This window comes from Heptranchias perlo, chromosome 18, assembly GCF_035084215.1.
Source record: "Heptranchias perlo isolate sHepPer1 chromosome 18, sHepPer1.hap1, whole genome shotgun sequence".
Taxonomy (NCBI): Eukaryota; Metazoa; Chordata; class Chondrichthyes; order Hexanchiformes; family Hexanchidae; genus Heptranchias; species Heptranchias perlo.
The window spans coordinates 36,607,852-36,635,669 of NC_090342.1; the positions used below are offsets into that span (position 1 = coordinate 36,607,852).

A 27,818-nucleotide genomic window follows, 5' to 3' on the forward strand; every position below is an offset into this window, starting at 1 on the left:
TATCCATACCTCGCCATGTCCCAGTGTATCCATACCCCGCCATGTCCCAGTGTATCCATACCTCGCCATGTCCCAGTATATCCATACCCCGCCATGTCCCAGTGTATCCATACCCCGCCATGTCCCAGTGTATCCATACCCCGCCATGTCCCAGTGTATCCATACCTCGCCATGTCCCAGTGTATCCATACCCCACCATGTCCCAGTATATCCATACCCCGCCATGTCCCAGTGTATCCATACCCCACCATGTCCCAGTGTATCCATACCTCGCCATGTCCCAGTGTATCCATACCTCGCCATGTCCCAGTGTATCCATACCCCGCCATGTCCAAGTGTATCTACACCCCACCATGTCCCAGTGTATCTACACCCCACCATGTCCCAGTGTATCTACACCCCACCATGTCCCAGTGTATCCATACCCCGCCATGTCCAAGTGTATCTACACCCCACCATGTCCCAGTGTATCTACACCCCACCATGTCCCAGTGTATCTACACCCCACCATGTCCCAGTGTATCTACACCCCACCATGTCCCAGTGTATCCATACCCCGCCATGTCCAAGTGTATCTACACCCCACCATGTCCCAGTATATCTACACCCCACCATGTCCCAGTGTATCTACACCCCACCATGTCCCAGTGTATCTACACCCCACCATGTCCCAGTGTATCTACACCTCGCCAGGTCCCAATGTATCTATACTCCACCATGTATATCTATATCCCACCATGTCCCAGTGTACCTATACGCCACCATGTCCCAGTGTATCTATACCCCACCATTTCATACATTACAGCCTTCATGAAGGAAGGAGAGGAAATTATGGATGGGGTAAACAATGAAAGTTCTGTAATGAAAAGTATGACATTTTGACATATTGGTGAATATGGGGTTCTGAATATGAAGGTAAGATAAACCTATGTGCGGAGCTACATCTCTGCTCGCAGTTACAATGTTTGAAACTGCCTCATTGGCTCCTCAACCTGTCACAGACATTATCATAGGTTCCAGTCGCTTGCTTTTTCCAAAAAAACTATGCATTACTAATTTTTAAGACGTTCACATGCAACAAAAGCTTGGGTGTTTGGTTTTTATTTTAAAAATGCCGTGTTAGACATGATGGTGAATCAAAGCCTCATACCATAGGACAATATTCACCATCTATAATTCTAAGTCATTTTGGTTGTGGAAAGCACTAGGTGTGGTCTAAATATACATTGTTTCCTTTTCCAGAAAACAATCTTCAGAAGTAATGCTGCAATACAGCTCTGAGTGAAAATCATCACCTTTCCAATAATGTTATTATCTTTCATGCGATTATAAAATACAGGAATGACTATCAGCTTGACATACAAACATAGCTATGGTACACGTATACATATATTTAAAACAAAATCTTTGATGCTTAGATTTAAAGGAGCACATAGATTGCCCTTGAACGCTGCAGTTGCTGGTGGTAAACTGCTAACATCAGCAATTCTATTGCCACCAACTAACAAAACTCTCTCTGTGAAGCAGGTAAATTAGAGTAATAGGTCGACCTAGGATCTAAACACACACCTACTGGCTGGGGGAGGGCGCAGCAGAGTCATGCTGCTGGATCAAAACAAAACACATCAGTCTTTTTCAGTCCTTTCCCCATCCCTTAAATCCTACTGATAAAGAAAAAAAACACCCTACCACTATTTCCTATATTAAATTATTTTGGCCAGAGCAGCATCCTCCTTGAATTCCATTCCAGCATATTTCGCTTTGGAAACACATATTTTTTCTGACACCTGCAAAAGAGCATGAACCTGATGGAAATAATAAGCGACTAAGATGGAAAAATTGGATAGGGCCTATTATTGGGCGGGGATAGCGCGATCCGCTATTACCCCGCGCCCAATGGCCCCTGCGCAGGCAGGACGAGACTTTCATCAGGCCTGAGGACTTATCAGCAAGCAGCATTCCGAATCAGCATTGAACAAGGATTCAATGCAATTCTCACTTTCCACCAGCAGGGGGAACCCCAATCTCTTAAAGGCAGGCTGTCTCTTAAAAATCTCTTAAAGGTAGCTGGTACCTGTTATTTGCTGAAAATAACAGTCTGCTGTCTGCACGGAGTCTGAATGGAGATCAGACATTGCGCATGCAAAAATTAGATGCAGCTCCCATCCCTATGTTTACACACTGATGAGTTCTGATAAAACATTGAATAAAGGTTGCGCACTACTAAATCCCACATCCTCCAATCTGCATGCCAGACCTCACCAATCTGCTGATATGAGTTGGTACCAGGCCTGCGAGAGTGTGTGCACCAAGGTTCTCCAATAATGCACTAGCGACCTTGGTGCAAGGGGTGAACAGAAGGAGGGGCATCCCACATATCCACCGGGGGTGGGGGAGAGAAGAGGCCCTCCAGACATATACCCAAAAGGCAGTGGGAGGCAGCAGGGAACGAAGTCAATGCCAGACGCACAGAATCATGAACATGGATGCAGTGCAGGAAGAAGTTCAATGCTTTGACAAGAGTGGTCAAGGTGTGTGAGGTCAACTGTCAAATGGCGTCTCCTACCAACTACACCACTAGCCGCAGCCACTGCACCACGCACTACACACCCCATCACCCACATCACAAACTCTTTCCATCAGTACTTAACTCTTTCAAGCAGAGGCTTCCTCTCACCCTTACACATTATCACTGTTGCAAGCCACCCACCCACAACTCACAGGCTACACACACTGGCAGCTATTCAACCATGACAGGCACATCACCCAGACACACGTCCTGCTTTCTTGCAGGAGAAGGTGGTGCATATCAGGAGGCAGCAAGTGGTAGTGACACTTACCCCCTCGAGCCTGTTCCGCCATTCAATGAGATCATGGCAGACCTGTGACCAAACTCCATATACCTGCCTTAGCCCCATACCCCTTAATACCCTTGGTTCACAGAAATCTATCAATCTTAGAATTCACAATTGAGCTAGCATCAACTGCCGTTTGCAGAAGAGCATTCTAAACTTCTCCCACCCTTAGAGTGTAGAAGTTTTTCCCAAATTCACTCCTGCACGTCCTGGCTCTAAATGTTAGGCTATGTCCCCGCGTCCTAGTATTCAAGTCTAGGAGAGCTCCAAAAACAATTACAAATGTCTCGGCAACCAGAAACAATAATCCAGCCACTAACCAGTAAATCCTGTATGGTCCCTTTAAATAGCGCTGGTGGGGGTCCTCCAGGCACTCTAAAAATGTTCAGACGGTTGGTGTTAAGACTTTGCGTTGAGTTGAGCATTAAGTGCCAAAATGATGGCTATCACTTTAAATCAGTGTTGCACACTGATTGTATCCATTTTCTCCTTACTTTACATGCAGCTGGCATTCAGTATTTGCGCATGCACTAACTCCTATACCAAGATGGCATTCGGCGCACATCACGCTGGAAACGTGCATGTGCAGCCATGATGCCATCTTGGCACCCCGAGAGGCCGCGTAGCGCCGAAACAACGGGTGCTACACGGCCCAATTTAGTGCCCTAAATCCCACATTCTTGTTATCAATCAGATTTACTAAAAATTACATTGAAAAAATGGATTTAAAAAACTCCTAAATTACTCAGAAAAAAAGCATTATAAAAAAAAATCAATGAATGTCCATTGTCTTATGAAGTAGTTCATTTAGTATGTATAATCTGGAAAGAAAATGTCGACCAGAGGAAATCTTACCCCACTGGTATGCTGAATGGTGCATGTATTTAGAACTGGAGCTTGAAAGTAGGCTCCTGTGACGAGCAGCACATTCTCTGCACTACTGCACTGTCATTGTTATCTGTATTTTAGTTAGCTCATTGCTTCTACAAAATCAGTCACCAACAATACATATGTAATATATACTAAGCTACCAATTCCCTTAACATTCTGTGTAAGAACTGGAAAATCATTCCATCTAATGTTACAACTCTATAAAACAGCAGTATTCAGCAAAAGATCTTGTTCTCACTGTAGCCTGGTCTAGCATCACAAGGTCACGAACTTTCCACAGGGAGTGAATTAAAGAAAATTGGAGATAAAGTCATTCCTGAGCTGCTCTCATGCATCTCCCATTGACCAAGTCAGAGCAGCACTGTAAAATGGTCTGGAAGCTGGTTGCCTGTCCATGTTAGTAGCCACATTTGTTCTGTAGCCCTGATAAGCAACGGATCAAAACAGATGGATTTCACCTCAAAACAACAAAACTGTAGATTGTAAACATAAGGCTGTAATGTAATCTCAGGGTTTAGATAATGAAGATGAAATGCTGCAAGGTTTCCTCTCATGGTTTAAATTACAATTTCCCAACAATTAATATTTCCATATGCAGAATGTTCCTGGGAGGTATTTTGAGGAGGTGTCAGGCTTAATTTTCTCAATTTACAGAACCTCTATATTATTCTGTGAGTCACAAGGGTTTCAAAAAAAAAGTCTACTTTTAGCGGTCAACCATTAATGCAAGCCTTGCAGAGGGAAAGTTGAGACTTTTTGTGAGGCATATGTGCATTGTATAGAGTATTAAGCTACAATTTATATCTATCAGTTGGCATGATGCAACAGAGGGACAGTCTAGCAACTGTTTGCATAGAGACTTCTTCCAGAGGTACCAAAGAAAATATGAGGACATACCTTAAGGTTGTTATTGAAAAATGTTCTTGATACAGAAATAATGAAGTATGTTTCCACCTTAGTCTCATCTTCAGTAGTGTGGGTGTTTTAACTCTCCACCTTCAGTCTTCCTCAGCTTCGAACTAAATTCCCTTTGTGTAAAGTGATTTAGTACCTATTTTAACAGTCTCCCATTGCACAAAAACATTCCTATTCATTCCTGATGAATAAGTTTGAAATCATTGCTAGGAATGCTTTCAGTTTACTAGTCCAAAATGTGGCATTAATAGTTCTTTCATACAGATTCTCTGGGGAGTTTAACATCAGTGGTTACTGATTCGGAATTGCTACATTTTGATATCAGTAAGCTGCAGCACGTCTACAGAGAAACCAGACTTCAAGGTTATTCATCAGTAATGAACGTTATCTGAAGAGGAATGCCAGTGTGCAGTGCACTGCTAGAGTATGTTAGAAGCCCAGTCAGAAGCTGAGCAAAACTTGAGGCATTGAATTAAAACATCCTATAAGAATTTCCACAAACATTGCAAAATGAAAATATATGTCAAAATGTGATGTAGTGCTGTAGGACTTAAGAGCACTGTGCAAAGCAGCAACAACATTTGGGTCAATGTGTACACAAAATTGATCAGTCATTTTACAGATCACCATAGTTTTTAAAAACTGACTGTTTCTAATATCACAGAGTGGATGTGATACAGCTGGCACATGTTTAAATGATTTCTGAAATTCCTTCAATTGTCAAATTCTTTCAGATATTTTTCCATGGCAGTTTCTCTCTGCTAGTCATCCCTCTCAAAGGAATTCTATAAAAAGAAGTGACAAATCTATTGTTCTTTTGGTCACCATTGCACCATTTGTCCAACTTTGAAAGACCAAGAATAGTTAAAGCTCTGACTATTTTAATGCACTGCCTTTCAGACAAAATAGTACTATGACCTTGTGCAGAAACACTCTGTTGCACAACTAAAACCATGCAATAAAGTAGCATCAACTGTACTGGGAATTCACAACTGTAGTGTTGCATTGGAGACAAATGTTTTAAGAGTGTAATGCCGGGGAGGGGTGTGCTGTCCACAAATGCAATGTTCCATATATGGACTGACAAGTACAGATTTGGCAGTGCTGTGCTTTAAATATTTTTTTGTTGTGTGGATCTATGCAGAATTTATGTTACAAATGTCTTTTTCCTGTACAGTGCAACCTCCATTATCCACACTCCAATTAACTCTCTTCCCAATTACCTGTTAGAATTATCGCAGGTCAATTGCTTGCAGAAGAAATCACCTTATACCACAGCCCATTAAAGCTAATCTCCTAATGAATGGCATAAATCACCCACAACAGCCCAAGAAACATGAAATTCAATTCATGTTGTTTTCATTGTACTTGTCTTTATTCCCAAGCCTAGTGTATTGCTGCACCATAAGTGTAAAGCCAAACTTTGGAGGTTCCTGATTATCTACCAATTTCCATTGTCCACCAGGACACCTCCTCTTTTATGGCAGGCAATGGAGGTTCCACTCTATTAAGAAAGCAAACTTGTAGTGTTTGTTTGAAAACTTTAGAAATCCATGGCTGTAAGTTATGTACCATGTCTATTAGCAGTATCAACACCATTCAGAGTTGTAACAGGCCTATGGTATAATCTTTACCTGTAAGACTGTGTTTGTGCATAGCATCAACCCTTTAGAACCCAGAAAATGTTTAAAAACACTATTTTAAATGTCTAGGTCCTTTGAGGAATCTGGTAAAAAGTAATAATGGACAACTGCTTCTACTGGGAAATTTAGGGCAGGCACAACAACTTAAAGGGTGAAAAGGCTAGTTCCAATCCCTGTTCCAGGGTATTGAGGACATGCAGATTTATTTGAAAGATGAAACCATAGTTCCATCCTTCAACTGAGCTGCAGTCCTCAATTTCCTGGTATCCCATAAGATCAGGCTATTATTATTGTTCAATCATAGTTTTCTTACCCTGTTTATTTTTGCTCCTTTACAGCTTTTAAAGAAAATGGCTGCCCAAGGACTCAAACAGTTGAGGAGAATTGGTTGACACTCCATCATCTGCAGTGCAAGGAGATCTGAAATGGAACCTGGCCATCTTCAACAGAGGTTTAATGTGCACTATTTAACCAATTTGAGAGTTATTCGGGACATTCTGGTTTGTGTGTGCCAGATAGAGAAATTTTCAGTATCAGTAATATGAAGCTCAAGAAATTCCATATATTCACAATCCCTTTTTGGATTTACAATTTGGGTGGCATTTGGTCATTTTAGGATCTATAGGGTTAAACAGAAGCAGTTGGAACTTGGTGCATTACTTTTTTTTTACCAAACTTTGCATAGAACAATTCACTGCAATGAGTGTGGTCAATGTCATGCAACCGTAGTAAATTTTAAAGAAAGAAAAAAGTACAAATTCTAAAAAACTGCAGCAACATTGCTCATTTCTTAGCTCAGCACTGATGTCCAGACACAGCGTCTCACGAGGATTCTTCTAAGGCATTGACTACCAGTTCAAGGATGTCAGGGCAGTGGTCCGCGATCTGCTGCAAGATGGTGTTGGCGTAGTCCTGAAGTTCTGAACTTTCTTTTTCACACTGTTCCAGCTCAGCATTCAACTTTAAAACAAAAACGGACAAAATACATCTTTGTAAGTACCTCAGCCAACCAAAATCAGAGAGAGAAGGAACACTATGTTTATTTTACATTGTGAACACTTTGCAGTTATCACTCCACCTATATCCTTCCCTGACAGAGAGGTACAGCTAGATTTCTGCTAGTTGCAGATTTTACCAATGCTGCTGTTTAAAAGAGCCCCTCCCCCCAAGAACCTAATGTTTGGCATTTACTTTAAACAAAAATTCAGGGGACTTATGGGCAAGATTATCTGCATTATCCAATGCATGCTTTGTGCGGTACCCAATCTCCCATCCATCAATATCTCACTGTGCCTCTCACTTATCCCTCTGTGCCCTCTTTCAGGGATGTGAAGGACACTAATAATTGTGACAATAGCATAAATGTCTAAACTGTTTTTCTCTCAGCAGTACATCTGCTAAGACATGGGAAATGGGAGAACTGACTGTCTGATCTCGCTACATTCCTTTCAATTTGCTATTGCTGAAGAGTTTAACAAGCACAGTCTTCACAGTGAATTTTTTGTATGAAGGCCTCACAGTTAAAATCTCCCCACAAAGAGCACCAATGAAAACATTCCAGTGGCTGACATCAAATTCACCATCTTGAATACACAGATTGGGTGATTGATTTACAATTCCAAAATTCTGGATATAGACTCTCAATAAATCTGCTGATTAAAACAGATTTTTTTTTGTAAATTTGAATGTGTGATATGCAAACAAAAGTGACCAAATGTTCTGACAAAATGAAACATTTGTGCACTTTGGCATGTTGGGTGATTCTGCTCAGCTTCAGTGGCCTCAGCAATTATGTATCTGTTGAGTTCGTGGGCAGTGACCTCCTGGTATCATGATTTCAGACACAACTCAAACTCTGATTGGTGCCTTACCGAAAGAAACATAATCTGAAACAGCCTCAGTTTGAAATGACTGTTATCATATGAACACTTAACGTGGCCATATCAAATTTCACTCTCCGCTATTTTAACAGGGGCGTTAACCTATTTAAAATATACGGGTTAATGCCTCCATTGAGAGGAACTTGACAAGAGTGCATTAAGCTTTTATTTGATAACAATGCACACAGTCATTTCCAGTCTTTCGTATATAAATGTGTTCTGCGAGGCAACACACTATGCTCATTCCTCCTTTTGACAGTAAAAAAATAAATTATTTTTCTCTCCAACTTTGACCCCAAGTCTCCAAAGACTAACATATGACTTCCAGTTTCCATTACTCAGGGATCCAAACATTTCACCTGCAGACTGAAAAGGCATTTGTAGAAAATGGACATACGTGACATATCTGAGGCCTGGAAATACTGCTCTGAGACCAACTCAAACTGTATACAATACTGTGCTTAATTGCAGCACAGATAAAAACCCCAAGACGACTAAATGAAATACTTAAAACAGATTTTTGAGATGCAATGAAGCATACTGTTCTTATTGTTCACAGGTGTCCCTGAGCCAGTTGATACACATTTGGCTCAGTTCCACTGGTAACAGTAATTTTTTTCTCCCCCCCCCCCCCCTCAGCAATCTTGTGTTGTCAAAGAGTACACTGGCCTGAAATTTGCTCTGAAAATAATGGCAATCCTAACAGGGCTCACTGTTATTTCAGGGCAAATGGTAGAGCAACTTCCGCAAACGCACATGTGCAGACAAACGCGGAAATCCAGAAGTTGTTCTACCAGTTACCCTGCTCCTCCCAAAAGCTGCGCGAGAAGGACATCTCACCGGCTGACTCACAGGTCAATGGCTGCAACGGCGTGAAGTTGCTGCACTGCCCAGCTGGAAACAAATTATTTTCGCCAGAAAAAGGTACGTCCAGTTTTTTTCAGTCTAACCAAAATTTTAACGGCGTAGTAAGTCTTAATGACTGCTAAACAACCTCTCTGGCACTGAAAATTTACTTTTACAAGTGTGGAGTCTCATTCCTTTAAAATGTAATGTTGTTGGACATTTAAAAAAAAACATTTTTACATTTTTTTTTACTTTTTCTTTCTTGTTTATCTCAATGTCTCTTACTCCCTCTTTATTTCGCTTTCTCTAACTGATTTTACATTGAATTCACTATTCTAACTAACACTTCCTGATTCTGTGTCTGCATGGCTTGTTAACGATGTTTCAATCTGAGTGGTTATGGGGATACACAGTTCCTTGCCCCACTCACACATGCCTGGGAAAGGATGCTTCACTTTTTTCAGCTCTTCATTGCAGAAAGTTGGCGCCCAAGAGCCCGTGGATAGTTTGTGGGTAAGTTTAAATCTAATGATTGGTGGGCGCCATTCATTCGTTGATCAGCCCAAAATCCGGGACATTATATTGAAAGATGACAGTGTCACCATATAGTACAGAAAGGGAAAAAATTAAACAAATACAACCTTCCAGTCAGGTAATCGGGCACAATTCCAAACTAACAAATAGCACTGACCAGGGTCACAAGGAACAAATACAGGGGCAAGCTAAAGGCCATGACTTTTGGGGTCATTCCCTGCATATTTATCCCTTTATAGTGAAGTGAACTGGCATCTTCTGCATTACCCAATGCTATGGTGGAATTTACAATTCCTATTTTAGTAGCCCTGTGTCTGGATATATATGGAAAATATTTACCTAACTTACCATTTTGTTTCCCCACCCCAAACTCTGTTTTGGTGAGGGCAAGTTATTCTATATTGTCACGAATTGGGTATCCCCATGCATCACTTGTTGCCAAGAAGGCAGGCAGCTGACCAACCTTCCACCAATGCTATCAGTTGTCAGGTGGAGTGCAAGAGAAAGAGAACTTGTAATCAGCAGCAAGAGTGAATATCCCTCCAATTTTTCCCTGCTACCCTGCAGCAAGTACCAGATAAAATGGTATGACAGAGATGGTAATTCTGCAGCATGGGGGAAATGGGAAAGAGGCTCAAAGGCACAAATCCCAATCCAATCACTCCACTGCAGAGTGAGTTCCTGTGCTATCATATCAAGTGAACTTCCCCTAGTCCTATGTCAATGCAGCGCTGCATCTTTTTGTCTGATGTGTATGACAGTCTGCTGGAGTAACTTGCATGTAAAGCTATTGTTCACATTCTAAAATCCAATAAAGGTCATTCACTACGGGTCAGTATTCAAATTTTTGGTTATATCACATACATTGAAATGAAAAACACAAAGAACATTACATAGACCATAAATAAAAACAGAAAATGCTGGAGAAGCTCAGCAAGTGAGGCAGCATCTGTGGAGAAAGAAACAGAGTTAACGTTTCAGGTCGAAGACCTTTCGTCTGAACTGGAAGATGTTAAGAGAGTTAAAGTTTTTGAGCAAGTACAGAGCCAGGGAAAGGGGGAGAGGGAGTGGAGGGGAGGAAACAACAAAAGGGAAGGTCTGTGATAGGGGAGAGGGCACGAGTGATTCAATGACAAAAGGGATCTTGGTGCAAAGCAAGGAAGGTGGTAATGGGTCAGGTTGCGAAACAAAAGATTGATCAGGAGTAGCTGTAAATGGCAGCAGCAGAACCATTACCAGCACGAGCTGAGCGAAAAAATGGGAGCAGTGGTTATGATCTGAAGTTATTGAAATCAGTGTTGAGTCCGGAATGTTGTAAAGTGCCTAATCGAAAGGTGAGGTCCTGTTCCTCAAGCTTACGTTGAGCTTCATTGGAGCAGTGTAAGAGGCCAAGAACAGAGAGGTCAGAGTAGAAGTGGGAAGCAGAATTAAAATGGCAAGCGACCAGCAGGTCACGTTCACGCTTGCGGTCTGAGCGGAGGTGTTCAGCAAAGCGATCACCCAATCTGCATTTGGTCTCCCCAATGTAGAGGAGACTGCATTGTGTGCAGCGGATACAGTATACTAAATTGAAAGAAGTACAAGCAAACCGCTGTTTCACCTGGAAGTTGTGTTTGGGGCCCTGGACGGTGGACGGGAGGAGGTGAAAGGGCATGTGTTGCATCTCCTGTGCTCGCACGGTAAGATGCCATGGGGAGGAGAGCAAGTGTTGGGGGGGATGGAAGAGTGGACTAAAATGTCGCGGAGGGAGCGTTCCCTTCGGAATGCTGAAAGGGCAGGGGAGGGGAAGATGTGTTTGGTGGTGGCATCGCGCTGGAGGTGGCAGGAATGGTGGAGGATGATACGTTGAATGTGGAGGCTGGTGGGGTGGAAAGTGAGGATCATGGAGACCTTATCATGGTTCTGGGAGGGGAGGGAAGGGAAGGGGTGAGGGCAGAAGTGGGGGAAATAGGACGGACACGGTCGAGGGCCCTGTCAACTGCAGTGGAGGGGAATCCTCAGTTGAGGAAAAAGAGGATTAAATAGGTCATCTTTGTTAAACAAACATACACCGTTGAAGACACAAGGGTTAAAGCTTCTCTATGCTATTTTTAAATAAAATGGGTTAACAACTTTGCAAAAATAGGCTACACAGAAATTTGTGCAAATGTGTTCACCAGTGCACTAAAAACAACACACAGAAGAATTTCAGCCCCTTTAATCATTCAGTATTCGTTATCTGCAGTTAATGGAATCTTGGCTTCTTTTATTTTCAAAGGAACCAATTTCCCCTCCTTATGTAAATCCCACATTTAGTGTGATCATATCTCCAGAAAAATGTGCATAGCCTAATTTAGGGTAATTTACACTAAATACATCTTTTTTACATGAAAAGTTAACTTCAGACCAGTGCCTCATGTCTTGCAGTAATCGAGGATTCCTAAAATTTGCACTCCCATTTTGCATGGAAAATTTAAAAGTAAAATTATATTTAAAATGCATGGGCTACAACACTACAAAAGTAATAGAACAGGCTTTGGGTAGAAAATGATCACTGTGCTTTGTTGAGTTATGAGGGTGATAAACCTAAGCAGCTTCTAAGGCACAACAACCTACTGCTAAGAATGACAATTTATTACAATTATATTTGTCTTGCTGCAGGGAATATTAATGGTGATTTCACGATCCAATGCTCCCAATGGGGAGTGTTCTCTCAGAGTTGCAGGTCTGCAGCATATGATTTTCCAACCAAAAATGGATAGAAAATTCTGGACTATATGCCTGTGATTTCCCAAGATGTGCTCCCTGTGAGCACCACTCCCCACTGGGAGTGCCAGATCGTAGAAATACCCCTAATTTTCTCTTCACTCCTATTATCTGCTCTGAAGTTAGAGAGGGTAGTTTCTCGGATATTTTCAGTAAAGCATGCTTTGAAATAAAACTGGTTTTGTGTCAATAGAAATATATTATGAAATAAGAAAGAGATATCTACAGCCATCACAAGTCTGCTGTATAATCTGTATATTTTCTTTTCTTTCTTTCTATGAAATCTCTGTAGTGCTTTCTTTAATCCAGAAAATGTTGTGTTCTTGCGCTATTATGATACACAATTATGACCACACACATTCATTAGGAGGTTAATCCAAATACCTGCTGTGTTGTGTCTTGGATTACAGGGTGCTGACTGGGGGGACAGAAGGAGAGGAAAAGGAGGTGGTAGTAATTTGCTGCTGGCTCTCACTGACCTGTCAAGTTAATGGAACTGAATTTACTGCAGAAATTGCCCAAAAGTTCCAACATTTATAACACCTCCTTGGTGGAGCGTCAAAATATTTATAGAGTCTAACTTACGACTTGTGGCAACTTCAGAGAAGAATTTACAGCATTATCTACGAGAAGCTACAATGAGAGAAGAAACTCACTCTTGGTGCTGATTACAAATTCTCTTGCTCTATTACTACCCCTATGCTTTTCTCCTCAATGGGACTTTCCTATTCAAATTGTGTTTTTCATTTTGCACTTTGGATTGCCTTCCTTGAACATCATAAATAGGGATGAGTGAACAGCGTTGGGTTAGTGATTTAATTCAAAGTGAATTGAGTCAAGCAAATTGAATCTGGACCACCGGGATCGCTATTTTCTTTTGCAAATCAAAGTCCTAACATTAAGTTTTAATTTTCCAGTAAGCGGGTCGAATAGAAAGAAAAATGAAGAGCCAAAAACTGCCAACCTTTCTTGCCCCCAGAGGATTGAGGATTTGTTCAGTACTGTAATACAAGGAAAGTACTGTGTGTATTTTTCTGTAATTGAATACTTTTTCCAATCTTGAATTTTTATGTATGATGTATATTATCAAATGTATCTCCAGTGCCAGAAACAGGTTTCGAATAATATTCTTGTGAAAGTATAATCATGGTAGTTTTTGCAAGTAAACTATATGGGCCAATTGGAAAATTGTTCAAAATATATTTTAAAAATTCATCTCTATCCAGATCTGAGTAGTTCACAATGTGGTAATAAGTTAGCGATTATTGAACCATATAGTTTGTTCTTGTCCCATCTGAGCAAAGAGGCCTGACCAATTGCATTGCCTGAGCTTGGATTTGGTACAATTGATTTAACTGTCTTGGCTTGAGAGTGACTGTAGAATGCATTTCTTGTTTATACCTGTGTTATCATGCGATGAACAGGATCTGGCGCCAATTACTTTACTTGGGCTGGCAGAACCTCTCATTACCTTACCAGGTGTGCCCTTGAACTTATCAAAATAGTAGGAAGTGTTTTTTTGACTATATTTACATATGTTTCTATGAACTGTATTTTAAAGACATTTGTATGCTAAATTCTTCATATTCACTGAGGTCAGGGATGGGAAATGGATCTAATGACAGCATTAATCACTCCTAAGTAATTTGAAATTCACCATTCCCCCCCACCCAAGACAACTTAGTTTAGAGATTGTGCATTTATGGGAGATGGAACCTGGTGTAGTAAAAACAGGGGAACTTGGGGTGGAACCTAATTCTGCCAGGTTTCTGCTCCTTTCAGGCACTGGTGAGAAATTACAGTAGTGGAGCCGCTTCCTCCATCCCCCACCTCCCACCCACCTGACAACATTTTTGGGAGAGGGCCTGGTGGGATCCTGGGCACCTCTGAAATTCCCATCAGTTATGCCTCCTTTATGGCCAGTGGTAAGTCCATCTGGGCGAACCAGCTGTACTTTCTATACTGAGCCATTTGTGGGCCCCACAATATTGTATCTAAAAGACAATGGCTTAGAAATTGGTTGATGCTGCGGCTGTTAAAACGGGCCCAAAGCGTCCAATATGGCAGCGGCGTCCGCTCACACATTCTGCGCCTGAATTGCACCGCCCACCATATTGGTAAAGGCAGAAAGAGAGATATCCTGGGCTGTTTGCATATGCAAACGCCTATTGACGCCCCCTTCCCAAAATTGGGCTGCCCTGAACGCAGCCGGCGTTGGGCACGCTGCGATCAGGGAAACATGGTCTACATGCGGCCAAACCAGCGGTCTTTAAAGGGACTGCTGGAGGCCGCCACCAAAAAAGGTAAGTTTGTTGAAAAATACTTACCTGAATCTGGAGCCGGGAGGTGTAGGAATGCTACTGCAGTGCCGAACACTGTTGCCAGCTCCTGCACGGCACCTCTCTCGATCCACCCTCCGGATCGCTTCCCCTTCTCCCGATCGTCTCCCTCCCGCCCCTCTCAGGACCTACCTGTGGGCCGCTGCAGCCCAAAATACAATGTTGATTCACCAGCGAGCTGCCTGGGGATGTCCAGCATGCATCCGCAGCTTGCTGGTCTCATTTAAATGAGGCCAGAGGCTCAATGTGCCTTGGGTCTACCCGTTCCGGTGCAGGGACCATTCCCTGTGCCCAGTTTGCGGCGGCAGGTCGGCGCAAACCAATTTCTAGCCCAATCAATCTAACAGAGGTGAATTGCTGTTTGGATGTTTGGCCCACCAGTGAGGGTGATGCATGGAAGTCAATTTGAAGATTTTAAATGTTCAGTTAGACGGGACTGTGGGCCTATCCCAGATAGAGCGACAAGGTGTTGCTCTGCAATTCTGTTTGCTTTGCGGGGTTGGTACCCTAATAGCACCATTATTGGCACGGGCACCCACCCCTAATATTCAAATGACTCCATTCCTGAGATTTGGCACAAGGTCATGGCGAGACTAGACAGGTGCACAGAAATCCCACTCTGCTGCACTTTCTAATATATAGGCTCTTGGTTCCATATCTCTTCTGGCTTCTGGCTGCTAGAATGCATATGGGAGTAATATGAATTCACTCAAACTTCCAGTTTTCTCTACCTCACAATGCAAAAAAGCCTTGGTCTTTACTCTGCATCTCCCCTAATTGGCCAGCTAAGATTGGAAGTCCATGATGTGTAAGAATCACTGGTGAAAGCTTGCATCCTACCAGCCTGTAGCTTAGCATGTTGAGCTGGAAAATAAAGCCTTTTTAGCTCTTTTGGTGGGAGCAGGGTGAATTTGTGCTCATCACAGAAAAGGGAATGGAGTATTTCCCACCGTTTATTCAAAGTGAGCATCAAGTACTCCCAGATCAGGTGCAACACTAGTTACATTTAGGACAAAATTACCTGTAGTTTGTCTGCTGTATCCCAACAATCTACATTAGTCCCTACCTCAGAACAAAACCTTTTACTACATTATGATATTTCCTTTTTTTCCATATGAGCCATCCTTATGGCTTCTTTTAGTGAGACTGTCCACTTCAGACTGTCCAGATGTGGTGAATTATTGGCAGTTTTGTGCTTTGCACTTTTTGTATCCATTAAGAACTTAGCTGACATGATGAGGCTCAAACCTTCAAACCCACTGTGTAAGTCTCTCTTTCCTGCCAATTTTGATAGAACCACTAAACTCAATTTACAAGCAACCTATGTACCACTAACTTAAATGAAGAATCCAAGGTTACAGGTCAAAGCAAATTCCTAAGACAGCTCTTATAAAATGACTGAAATGCCGAATCAATTTGTGTCATAACTTATATATGTAAACCTGATAATGGTGCACAATAGCTCTTGGGGTCTGACGTTATGCAATCTGTCAACTGTGTTAAGATCACTCAAAATACAACTAAATGCTGTTAAAGACCTTTTCATTGGCAATGGATAAACACACACAGACTGCGAAGAAACATTTATTCTCTCTATGTATTCGACAACACTTAGTGCCTCTCTGTTAATTATATTAAATCCAGTAATGCAGTTTGGGATTTTGCTCCCACAGTTTATAATATAATTGGATATCCTCAACTGTATTACTGCCATGTGACGATAATGATTAACAAGTGCACTATAAATACACAAACTATTAAGCAGTTTTATATACATGTGATAAATAAAGTTTCAATGATATGCCTCTGGAATTTAATTCGAACAAATATTTATGCTCATTTCTAGTCTTTGCAGCTGTTGGAGGACTTTCAGGAAAATAAAACAAAAACAAAATGCACGCAAGACAGAAGATAGCAGACATATATTGTGGGAAGGTGCATGTTTGGGGGAACTTTAATTAAACAGTGTGCCATAGCAAACTCAAGGCCAGCAACATCCCCACTGTGTCTCACTCCTCCAGAGCTTGATCAACGCCAACAATAACGAAGCAATGACTCTCCACCCAGTCTCCAAAAAACTTGCAAATTCTGTCCCATTTAGATTGGAGCACTTTTCAGCTACATCTGAATCCTGATAAATGCATACCTAGTTTGCCAAGAAATTTTATGCTTGGATCAGTATTTTGTAATGACTGCATATGAAAAATGAGCAACTTGTAATATGTGTACCTCATCTCATTCGATCAGTAATGCTGCAACTGATTCTCAAGTTAAACCAAAAAAAATTTTCTTCCATTTTAAAATAAAAGTTTAAAAACTCTTTCAGAAGGCAAGGCAAGTGTGTGAAGTGATCGACATGCTGTGCTGACAGTGTTCAATTAGGCTGAGCAATCAAAACACACATAATTGGGGCAGCCGTTTCTGCTCAGAGCAAGACTATACTTTAAGTGTAATGTCTGGGATCAGGAATTCTATAGAATGGGAGTGAACAGGAAGTGATTTTATACATTGGAATGCTATCCTTGGATCAGCCATGCATTTATCTAGAGTCAACTATGATGAAGGTAGGATAACTGATGGCATTTGTGAGTGCCAGCTTGATGGCGTTTTATCTATAGATCATGATTTGTTCTTTTGATTGCAACAACAGAAATAATTACAATAATAAATCCTGCATTATTTCATTGGTGAGTTACACTCAGTAATGGGGGGGGGGGGGGGGGGGAGTAGAAGAGAGGAGGGAGGATAATTTAATCCAATCAAAACGTTCTGTATCAAAACGTAATCCAAGGCTAATTCAAAGCTAAAGTCACCATATATAAGCCACATATACCTGATTTGTTCCCTGATCTATGTCAATCACTTTTCACAAAATTACCTTGCCTTCTGAAAGATTTTTAAATTTTTTTAGCTGTTATTAGTTCACGCAGTGGTAGGGATGCGACAACTGATTCTTAAAGGGGAAAAAAATCAGCCATGGTTCCCACTCTTGATTGCTATCCAGCAACACTTGAAGTGCGCATGTGTAGACATTGAGTGAGGACAGGATTAGGCTTGGCTATAATGCCCTCCGCAGTCGGATAGCCTGCCAACCCTTTCTGCCAAGACTTACATATTCACAGTGATCATTAGGGTGAGTTATTAAACAGTGAGAGCAACGGTTGCTTATGGAACTGTATCCCAGTGAGGAAGAGAATGCCTTCAGGAGAGCAGAGGAAGAGTGAAAATTGGTGAAGAAAAATCAGACAGAAAAAAAATTCAGATAGTATTCATATAATAAATTTTTTTAAAACTATGAAATAAGAAATATCCAATGCACTGAGAAGTGGAGTGACAAAATGACAGTCTGCCTCTTTGATTCCTCATGGAGTTAGTACCCAATCTCAAGTGCCAACACAGGAATGCAAGAAAAGGCCAGCCACTTCTCACAGAGAGGAAGGGTCACCCTCGTGCTACCGTTGTGATTCCTTGTGTATATGGATTTGCAAAAGCTGGTTAATAAGTTCCCGCACAGGAAGCTGGTTTTAAAATAAAGATACACTGTATTAAAATGAGTGTGTCAGCGTGGATATGAAGTTGATTAAAGGACAGAAAACAGAGGGTAGTGATTAGTGGATGTGTTTCGGAGTGGAAGGATGTAAACAGTAGCATCCCCCATGGGTTAGTATTTGTGCATTATTCTTCCCAAAAAAAGTGTGACGTAATACATTTTGGGAGAAAGAAAGAGAGGACATATACCTAAATGGTAAAACTTTAAAAGGAATAGAAAAGCAAAGAGATAGGGCATCAGATACACAAATCTTTAAAAGTATGAGGGCAAATTGAGAACAATGTAAAAAAGGCATTTGGGATCATAGGTTTTATAAATAGGGGTAAAGAACACAAAAGCAAAGAGGTAATGTTACCCTATACAGATCATTGGTTAGGCTGCCAATATTGTGTCTAGATTTGGGCACCCTACATTAGGAAAGATGTCAAGGCCAGGGAAAGGGTGTAGAATAGATTCACTAAAATAGAATCAGGGATGAGAGGCTTCAGTTTTGAGGAGAGACTACAGAAACTGGGGCTCTTTTCATTATAACAAAGAAGAGAACTGATAGAGGTGTTGAAAATTGAGGCGTTTTAATACGATAAATCTGGAAAAACTATTTCCGCTGTATAGTGAGCTAGTGTTTAGGGAGCATAAATTTAAGATCATAACCAAAATGATGAAGAGAAAGGTGGGTTTTTAAAGACATGGAATGCCTACCAGAAACAATGGTGGAAGCAGACAGTATAATAGCAATCAAAGAGAAAGTGAATAAATATTTGAAAAAGAAAAATTTAAAAAGGTATGGGGAAAGGGCAGGAGAATGGGACTAAATGGATAGCTTATTCAGGGAGCTAGTACAGGTCTGATGGGGCAAAATGTTCTCCTTCTGTGCTGTAAAATTCTATGGTTCCTTTGACTAGTTATAGAATAGAATTTACAGGACTGTACTCTTGTCTAGAGAATCATGTCTGTCTCGGGACAACCTAAAAGAGGAAAACGTAAGAAATAAGTTGTAGTTAAAAGCTTTGTGGTTCTGTAAAGCTTTTAAATTTAATTTTATTGCTGCCATCGTTAGAAATTTGTCTGAAAGAAAAGTTTTGCAGATGCCATGGGAAAAGAGAACAAGGTTACCTTGCCTTCCCAGGTAAGGTCATTGAAAGGGAGTTTGTTGTATTAAAAGGAGAATGTGTACTTAGAATGTGCTCTGCTATTCATGCAAATTAGAGTCATACAGGAAAGGGTGCACTTATTTCATGCTGACTTATTCAATCAGATTATGATTATTGGCACGATCATGTATGGGCTATGTTCTAGGATGGGTACTCATTTGAAGGTACTGGAGAAGGAGTTAAGGCAGTGATGACAAGGGTAGACTGCGTTAAATAGAAGACAACGTCAGTGATCAGTTGTGCTCTGACGCTCCTTACAGCAGTGATGGAAGAGTCCTTAAGTGATGGGCATCACAATGCTCTCCTCCATGTACTTTTGCCTCCACAGGTGCTAGGGCTACCTTCCAGCAATGTCTAGGCCTTTTTGTTAAAAAGGTTTTGAATTGTATTTAAAATGACAACAGGGCAGCTTGGTGGCAGAGACTGTGGGAGCCTCAATGTGTGACAGCATGTGGGGCCGGGAGGGTGGGGGGGAAGTGTTGGCCTGTGCAGCACTGGGGAAGGGGAACTTGAAATTTGGCAGGTGGGATACTGAAGATAGCATTTGACTTACTGGTGGATTCCTAGGTCTGACAGGACTAGTTTCTACATCACTGTAATTATTTTGTGAGTAGTGCCTGGAAAAAATTTTGTTTTTGTTAGATAAATACGTATCACAGATACATAAATAAATGTACATATTCCACTCTATGTTACTGCCTCTCTGAAATGGTAAATAAAGCAACCGTAAAAATAACATTTTATTAAAGCAACCATATAACAACATTTTATTTTTTATTTTCAGACAGCAAATTTCAATCAGCAATTTTTGCATCTATGGGAAAGTAGGTGGGAGAGGACATGGCTGGAAATCAAACATCTTTTGTAAATGATTAGTCTTCCTTTCAATTACAAATACATAGAAATTAACTCAAAAATATTATTTAATAGAGAAATTAGGCCCAAAGTATTTTTTGGATAAAAAGCAGACAACAAAATGTTTTATATTATCAGATTAATATACAAAAAAAACCTTAAACAGTTGGTGGCATTTTCCACTCAACAGCTAATAATTAGCATTTCACTCACTTACAGCAGCTGTGTAAACAATTCTTACATAGTGATTAACGGCAGACAATGGGACACTGTTTCTCTGTCCCTCTCAGCCCCACACTTCATGAAGTAAAAAAATGAAGTTAATAGCTTTTATTTAAAAGTTTAGCTGAAAACCTACTCAAATTTATCATCTTATCAAATGATATCAAACACCAACAAATGTTGTTTTTCACAGACACAATTTCTCTTTTCCACTGAGAAATGTAAATAATCAAAATGTTTATAATTTGAACATAAATGTAAGAACAGGTGTGTAATTAGCAGTCTGTCATATCTGAAGTCTGTTTTTGTTTCTCTCACACAGCTAGCCTGCATGTTTAAAAACAGTCTCAACATAAACTTTACCTGATTAAAGCTTTTGAAATTTCTTCTCTAACTTTTCTTTGAATAAATTTTCAAAACAATCAAGCAGAGTGTATTGGAGGCTGAAGAGAAAAAAAAATTCCAGCTGTTTTGACTAAATGCTGCTGATGCATTCTGGGAAACTGTGCACACTGTACATGCTCAGAATGTACTGATCTGCCTTCAGCTAAAACAGCCACAGTTCTGGCCAAAAATGTTAAGTCCAAACACAGGGCTTTGAGATAGGTTGAGGCCTTGAAATAAAAGCTTTAATGAGGGCATTAAAAGACGCGAAAGACTTAAAAATACAACCGATCCTGAATGACTTGTCGGGAGGACCTACCAATAAAAGAAAGGAGAAAGTAAACCAATCAAATCACTCCAAACACGTTCCAAAAACATTTTTGTCTGTCATTTTTTGTATCAGTAACTAATTTCTAATATCCAAAATAAGATTCAAATAAATGTACCCAATGAATTATATTTTCTCTTTTAATACTTTCATTAAGGTTTTCATTTAAATTCTTCAAATTGTCTCAAAAACCTAGGATTCAACTGGTTATTTTCCCCAGAACAGTTGAAGGGAATTACCACCCAGATCTGTGCATTCTGAATATGTGCAGTTTGTAGAATTTTCCAGTGCATTAGTAGGTTTCTCTAAGCTAAAATAGAAGAATGTCTTTCCACAAGCTGTGAGAATTTGAGAGTGTCTACTTTTTCCTAAAGAAACAAATTGGAGATTTAATTCTCAAAGATTTATTTCTGATAACTTCTGCATTAAAATATTGACAACTGCTCCTTTTCTGTTATGAACAGACCAATTCTAACTCACAGTTAGGTAACACCAGTGATTAACAGCACCTGTAGTTTCTTGCATTGACATTTAGAAGGCAAAACAAAGATTGTTTATTGAGAGTGGATTTGTTTTCCTCAGTGGAAATTTAAGAAGTATTTCAGTTTGTTTTTTTCAAGTGACTTAAACCTAGCTAGAAGATTTATTTGAATTGTCCTTTGCTCATTTCTTCTCTGCACATTCTCCTGCTTGTACACATTGCTGTTTTCCATATGCATGGCAAGACACTCATATTCATTTGGTCCAAAATTCAGTTAAGAAAATTTCAAGACAGTAAATCATTTTTGGGGCTTAAAGGCATTTTTTTGTATACAAACTTGGAAGCTACATAAGCTATGAATTTTAAGCTACAGCAGCTCAAAAGGGGCCATGGATGGATTGAGGAGAGAGACTGACAAGCAAGAATGCAGTGGGACACCTGATGGTCCAAAAGAAGCCTTGGGCAATTTGAGGTTCATTCTTCTGCCCACTCCCCCACCCCAAAACAGGCTACTAAAAACTGCCACCAACACCCCCCCCCCCAATACTGCTGAACCCTGCCCCCCCCCAATGCTTCTGGTCTCAAGACCACCAACTCCAGAACTTCGTCTCATTCCAGGATCTCTTTCAAGAGCTCACAAACCTCAAGATCTCCCTCCCAGCTCTCCCAGACCTTGTGACCACCCGTAAAGCTCACACCCAGGCCCTAAAACCCAATCCAGTCTTCACAGATTCCATGACTGCCTCCAATGCTTCCACTCCATAGGACTCTCTTTCTCTAATGCTCCTAGATCCCCTCTTCCAGTGATCCCAGGTCCTGGGACCTGCAAACCAGAACCACCAAATACACAGCCTCCTCAAAATACTGCTGGACCCTAAGACTCCATCCCAATACACCCAGACCATGGGCTCCCTTTTCAGTGCTTTCAGATCCCAGGGCCACTCCCAATGCTGATCAATGTGTCCCAGATAATACTACTTGGCATTAACACCCCTGTTTTTAAAATCAAACTTCTGATTCCCAACGAGCAACGCCATGTGACATCAGCTAGTAATATATTAAAAATGATATGTCTGGTGTGCACTTTTAGTCTTTAAAACCTCACTTCTATCATACTTAATCATAGTTCAAACCCAAGACAGATTTTTGGCATCACACTTGTAGCCAATATATTCATTTGTGAATTTCCACCTGATTGGTTCACATGCAAATTTAACTTTGTAATTTATGAAACAGACAGAAGGCAAAAAAAGAGGTGCAATTGCTGCTTTTAAAAAGTGCTTTTTAAAAAACTTAACATGAACTTAAAGAGAAGTATCATTCACTCACCCTGAGCCAGAGTCTGGAGTATCACATCTGGAGTGTTGACATACCATTTTGAAAATATTATATATACACACTAGTCGATCTTCCGTGATATTGTACATGGTAAGTCAGAGAATATTGTCTCTCTCTTACCAGTATCTGTTGTCTTTAATTTTTCTGTTTCTCTCACACTCTGCTTCTGCCTCTCCCTTTCTCTTTTCTTATGCTTCTTTTTCCCTATCTCTTGTTTTTGCTTCCCTCATCTTCCTCACTTTTACTTCTTTCCTTTTGGGGGGAGGGGCGGATCCCTCTCGGAAATAACTTTTACATCATCATAGCCCACTTCCCCCTTCAAAAATTTCTAAATCCACCGCTGCAATTTTGTTCCTACTATTGGATATAGCTACAGCTGAAGTCATGACACATTCATGACCCACTACAGTACCATTGTAACTAGTGCTTTTTCAACATCATACATGGAGCCAGTGGATTTAAGGTTTTCACAGAAAAACAAATTGAATTGCAAAATGTGATCCCATAGCAATAAAAAATCCGAAAGAACAGTATAATAGAAAGGAATTTAACTTAACTGATTGAATTTTTTTGAAGAGGTGACTAAAGTAGTGGACAGGGGAATGTCTATGGATGTTGTTTATATGGACTTCCAGAAGGCATTCAATAAAATCCCTCATAAGAGACTGTTAGCTAAAGTTGAAGTTCATGGAATTGAGGGCAAATTATTGACCTGGTTAGTCAATTGGCTAAGCAGCAGGAGACAGAGAGTAGGGATAATGGGCAGGTACTCAAATTGGTAGGATGTGACTAGTGGTGTCCCACGGGGATTTGTGTTGGGGCCTCAACTATTCACTGTATTTATTAACGACTTAGATGACGGGATAGCGAGCCAAATATCCAAGTCTGCCGATGACACAAAGATAGGCAGCATTGTAGGCAGTGTAGATGGAAGCATAAAATAACAGAAAAATATTAATAGATTAAGTGAATGGGCAAAACTGTGGCAAATGGATTTCAATGTAGGCAAGTGTGAGGTCATCCACTTTGGACCTAAAAAGGATAGATCAGAGTACTTTCTAAATGGTGAAAAGCTCTAAACAGTGGCAGTCCAAAGAGACTCAGGGATCCATGTACATAGATCATTAAAATAAGAACATAAGAAATAGGAGCAGGAGTCGGCCATCTGGCCCCTCGAGCCTGCTTTGCCATTCAACAAGGTCTTCTATCTCAATGCCATTTTCCTGCACTATCCCCAGATCCCTTGATGCCGTTAATATCTAGAAATCTATCGATCTCTGTTTAAATGTCGTAGATAGGTACAGAAAACAATCAAACGGCTAATGGAATGCTGGCCTTTATATCTAGAGGACTAGAATACAAGGGGGTAGAAGTTATGCTACAGTTATACAAAGCCCTGGTTAGACCATACCTGGAGTACTGTGTTCAGTTCTGGGCATCGCACCTTAGGAAAACTATGTTGGCCTTGGAGGGAGTGCAGCGTAGATTTACTAGAATGGGTTAAATTGGACTCCAAGGGTTAAATTACCAGGAGAAATTACACAAACTAGGGTTGTATTCCCTGGAATTTAGAAGATTAAGGGGCGATTTGATCGAGGTTTTCAAGATATTAAGGGGAACTGATAGAGTAGATGGGGAGAAATTATTTCTGCTGGTTGGGGAGCCTTGGACTAGGGGGCATTGTCTAAAAATTAGAGCCAGGACTTTCAGGAGTGAAGTTAGGAAACACATCTACGCGCAAAGAGTGGTAGAAGTTTAGAACTCTCTTCTGCAAATGGCAGTTGATGCTAGCTCAACTGTTAATTTTAAATCTGAGATTGATGGATTTTTGTTAACCAAAGGTATTAAGGGATACGGGGCTAAGGCAGGTACATGGAGTTAGGTCATAGATCAACCGTGATCTCACTGAATGGCAGAACAGGCCCTAGGGGCTAAATGGCCTACTCCTGTTCCTAGGTTCCTATTCAGTTATCTTGAAGCAGTGGCTCTGGTCACTTAGTTGTAGCTATTTTTCAGTTGTACATTATTTATGTTAGCAATTTTTTTGGGGGCTGTGCTAGCTTTTCCGATGCTGTTTGTCAGCTCTATAGATTGGCATGTATGTAAATTAAGGATACCATAGAAGTTCATTGCACAGGAGGAGGCCATCTGGTTCAGTGTCTGTGCATACCCTTTGTTCAGCTAATCCAAAACTAAATCCCATTGCCCTGCATTTTCCCCATAACCCTGTAACTTCCTCTGCTTTAAATATTAATCTACTCTTCCATGAAAAGATGCTCCTAACCTCTTTCCTCACTCTCTTGGTAACTATTTTGAATTGATGACCCCTCGTCACTGACTTCCCCAACAAAGGAAATAGTGTTTCCCTATTCACCCAATGAAAACCGTCATAATTTTAAAAACCTCTATAAAATCGCTCCTTAGCCTTCTCTGCTCCAGTGTAAATAGTCCTAATATCTTAAATATATTATTAGTTTACCATCCTTGGTATCATGCCGGTGAATTTACACTGTCTTCTGTTTATGTGTTTTATGTCTTTTCTATAATGGAGCATCCAAAACTGTGGCACAATCAAAGTTTTGTACAAATTTATCATTACTTCTTTTCTCTTGTACTCTATGCCCATGTTTATAAACCCCAAAATGCTGCTGGCCTTTTTTACGGCTTTATCGATCCGCACTCGCACTTCCAGGGAATTATGTATTTTGCTTTCCCAAAATTTATCACCTCCCATTCAATTGCATCTTCCACCTACATGCCCAATTCGCTGTCTGTGCCTTCCTGAAGTCTGTTACAGTCTTCCTCATTGTTTTCCAAACCCCTTACTTTTGCATCATCAGCAAATTGAAATTGTGCTTTCTATGCTCAAGTCCAATTTTACACACACAGATAAGCTGAGAACTAAAGTACACACTGCACTGACTTCCAGGATACACCACTTCCAACACTTCTCCAATTAAAAGTTACATTTAATATATCTTTTTAATATAAATTATACCAAGATCCTTCAATGGCAAGAGTCATAAATCCTGAAACGTGACTCTAAGTGCAATACTTTACACTCACCCACATAAAATTTTATCTGCCACTGTTCTGCCCACCTACTTATTTTGTCCAATTCACTTTACAATTTCTGAGCTGTCGTCTTCAAATCCACTGCTCTCCCAAGTTTGGCTCCAGCTGCAAATTTGACCACTTTCCATTGGATTTCTGAGTCCAAGTCAATGATGTAAATTACAAATAGAAGTAGTCCTAGCACCCTACCCATTGTTTTCTACCATTTAGCCAATTTCTTATCCATTCCCAAGATTCACCCTGAATCCCCACAACTTTTGAGCTTAACGAATAGCATTTTATGTTGAATTATGTCAAATTGGAAGTCTAGGTACAACACATCATAGGGTTTTCCACTGTCCATTTAGGTGCACTTCCTCAAGGAAGTTAGTCAGGCTCGGTCTCCCTTTCTGAATCCATGTTGACTGCTGTTTACTAAGTTATTATTATAAGCCAGGAAGAGGGGAAGGTACAGACATTTCTGTGCAGCAACATCAGGGCTCTGGAACCTCCTTTTTAAAGTTGTTACTCGGAAGTGAAAATGCCTCCACTGTGCAGAAAGATTTGGTACCAAGTAAAGCAGTCTATTTCAATTTTTTGCAAGAATGGAAGGAAGTGTATACAGCTATAAATCTGAAAGTGCACATCAATTTAAATTAACTAAATCCAACAAAATAAAATTTACTTTTGATAAACAACTCCATTATTTTAAATAGGATTGAAGCAAGACTAATGCGTTTGTAGTTGCCAGTGTCTGTTTGGTCACCCTTTTTGAAGACGGGAATCACGTTAGCCTGTTTCTAATCTACTGGTACATCCCTAGTGTCCAGTGACTCCCTTGAAATGATTGTCAATGCCTCATAAATCTCTTCCCTAGTCTTTCTTAGTACTCCGGAATAGCTACCAACTAGCTATGTGGGTTTATTTATTTTGAGCCCTATTAACCTATTTAGGTTTTCCAATCTCATTTATAATTAATGCTACTTAGTATGGTTGTAATAACTTGTTGAAAAAAAACTTAAAGTGTAAATACAAAACGATATATGGTTGCTATCAAACTGTGTGGTCCATCTAATATTATCTTCTGTTTTTTCAAGAAATCTGGGAATATCTTAGAACGATATCCATTTGGATCCTACTCTGGACTGCCCCTCAAAGAGGAGAAAGATAACAATTTGTGTTATTGGAATTTTACTATGGACTCTCCCTCCATAGGGACACAGTTTATATTTCTTGCGACAAGCTGAGTTCTCTAAGGACATTGCTCTTAAAATAAACAAACAAACAGAGGCATGCAGGCAAGGACACACACACAGCTACACTTAAAGCAGCAAGTAATCAGCCAAAATTCCGTTTTTGAAGACAGTAGACATTTTCCAAAACAAACTTTTTGCTAAGATGTTACTCTATTTACAGAAAGTCTAGCTTCATAACTTTTGCTTCTCATTTCCGTCCTCCACTGTTATTCTGATTTCCAAATGACTTAGAGAATTGATGTCCATTGACAAGAAACATGCAGCTAACGTGAGACTCCATGCAGAACTATGGCCAATTGAAAACAGTCTCAAAGAACAGAAATTGAATTAAAAGGTAGAGATAACCAGTCACTCTTTTAAAAAAAATGGAAATCCTATAAAACTGATATACAATTCCGAATGGATTAAAAACATCGGAAATGCTTCCTTACTTTTGTCGTTATCTGTTTTTAAAAAGAATGTAGAATTCTAAATATAAAGATAAAGTAAACTCTTTTGACTCAGGAGCACTGGACACACAAACATCGCCTGAATTATTTTATTATAAAAAA

General features: G+C 40.3%; 1 protein-coding gene across 7 annotated transcripts in view; it reads right to left on the bottom strand.

The window, feature by feature from the left end:
* Positions 1-640: 640 nt before the first annotated feature.
* The window catches only part of LOC137334765 (ELKS/Rab6-interacting/CAST family member 1-like), a 1,087,823-nt gene continuing 1,060,645 nt past the window's right edge, over positions 641-27,818 (bottom strand). For all 7 annotated transcript variants that reach the window (XM_067999707.1, XM_067999706.1, XM_067999704.1 and 4 more), the window contains one exon: positions 641-7,264. In XM_067999707.1, the coding sequence (XP_067855808.1) occupies positions 7,127-7,264 (138 nt within the window). In that variant the 3' untranslated portion in view covers positions 641-7,126. The remainder of the gene's footprint in view (positions 7,265-27,818) is intronic.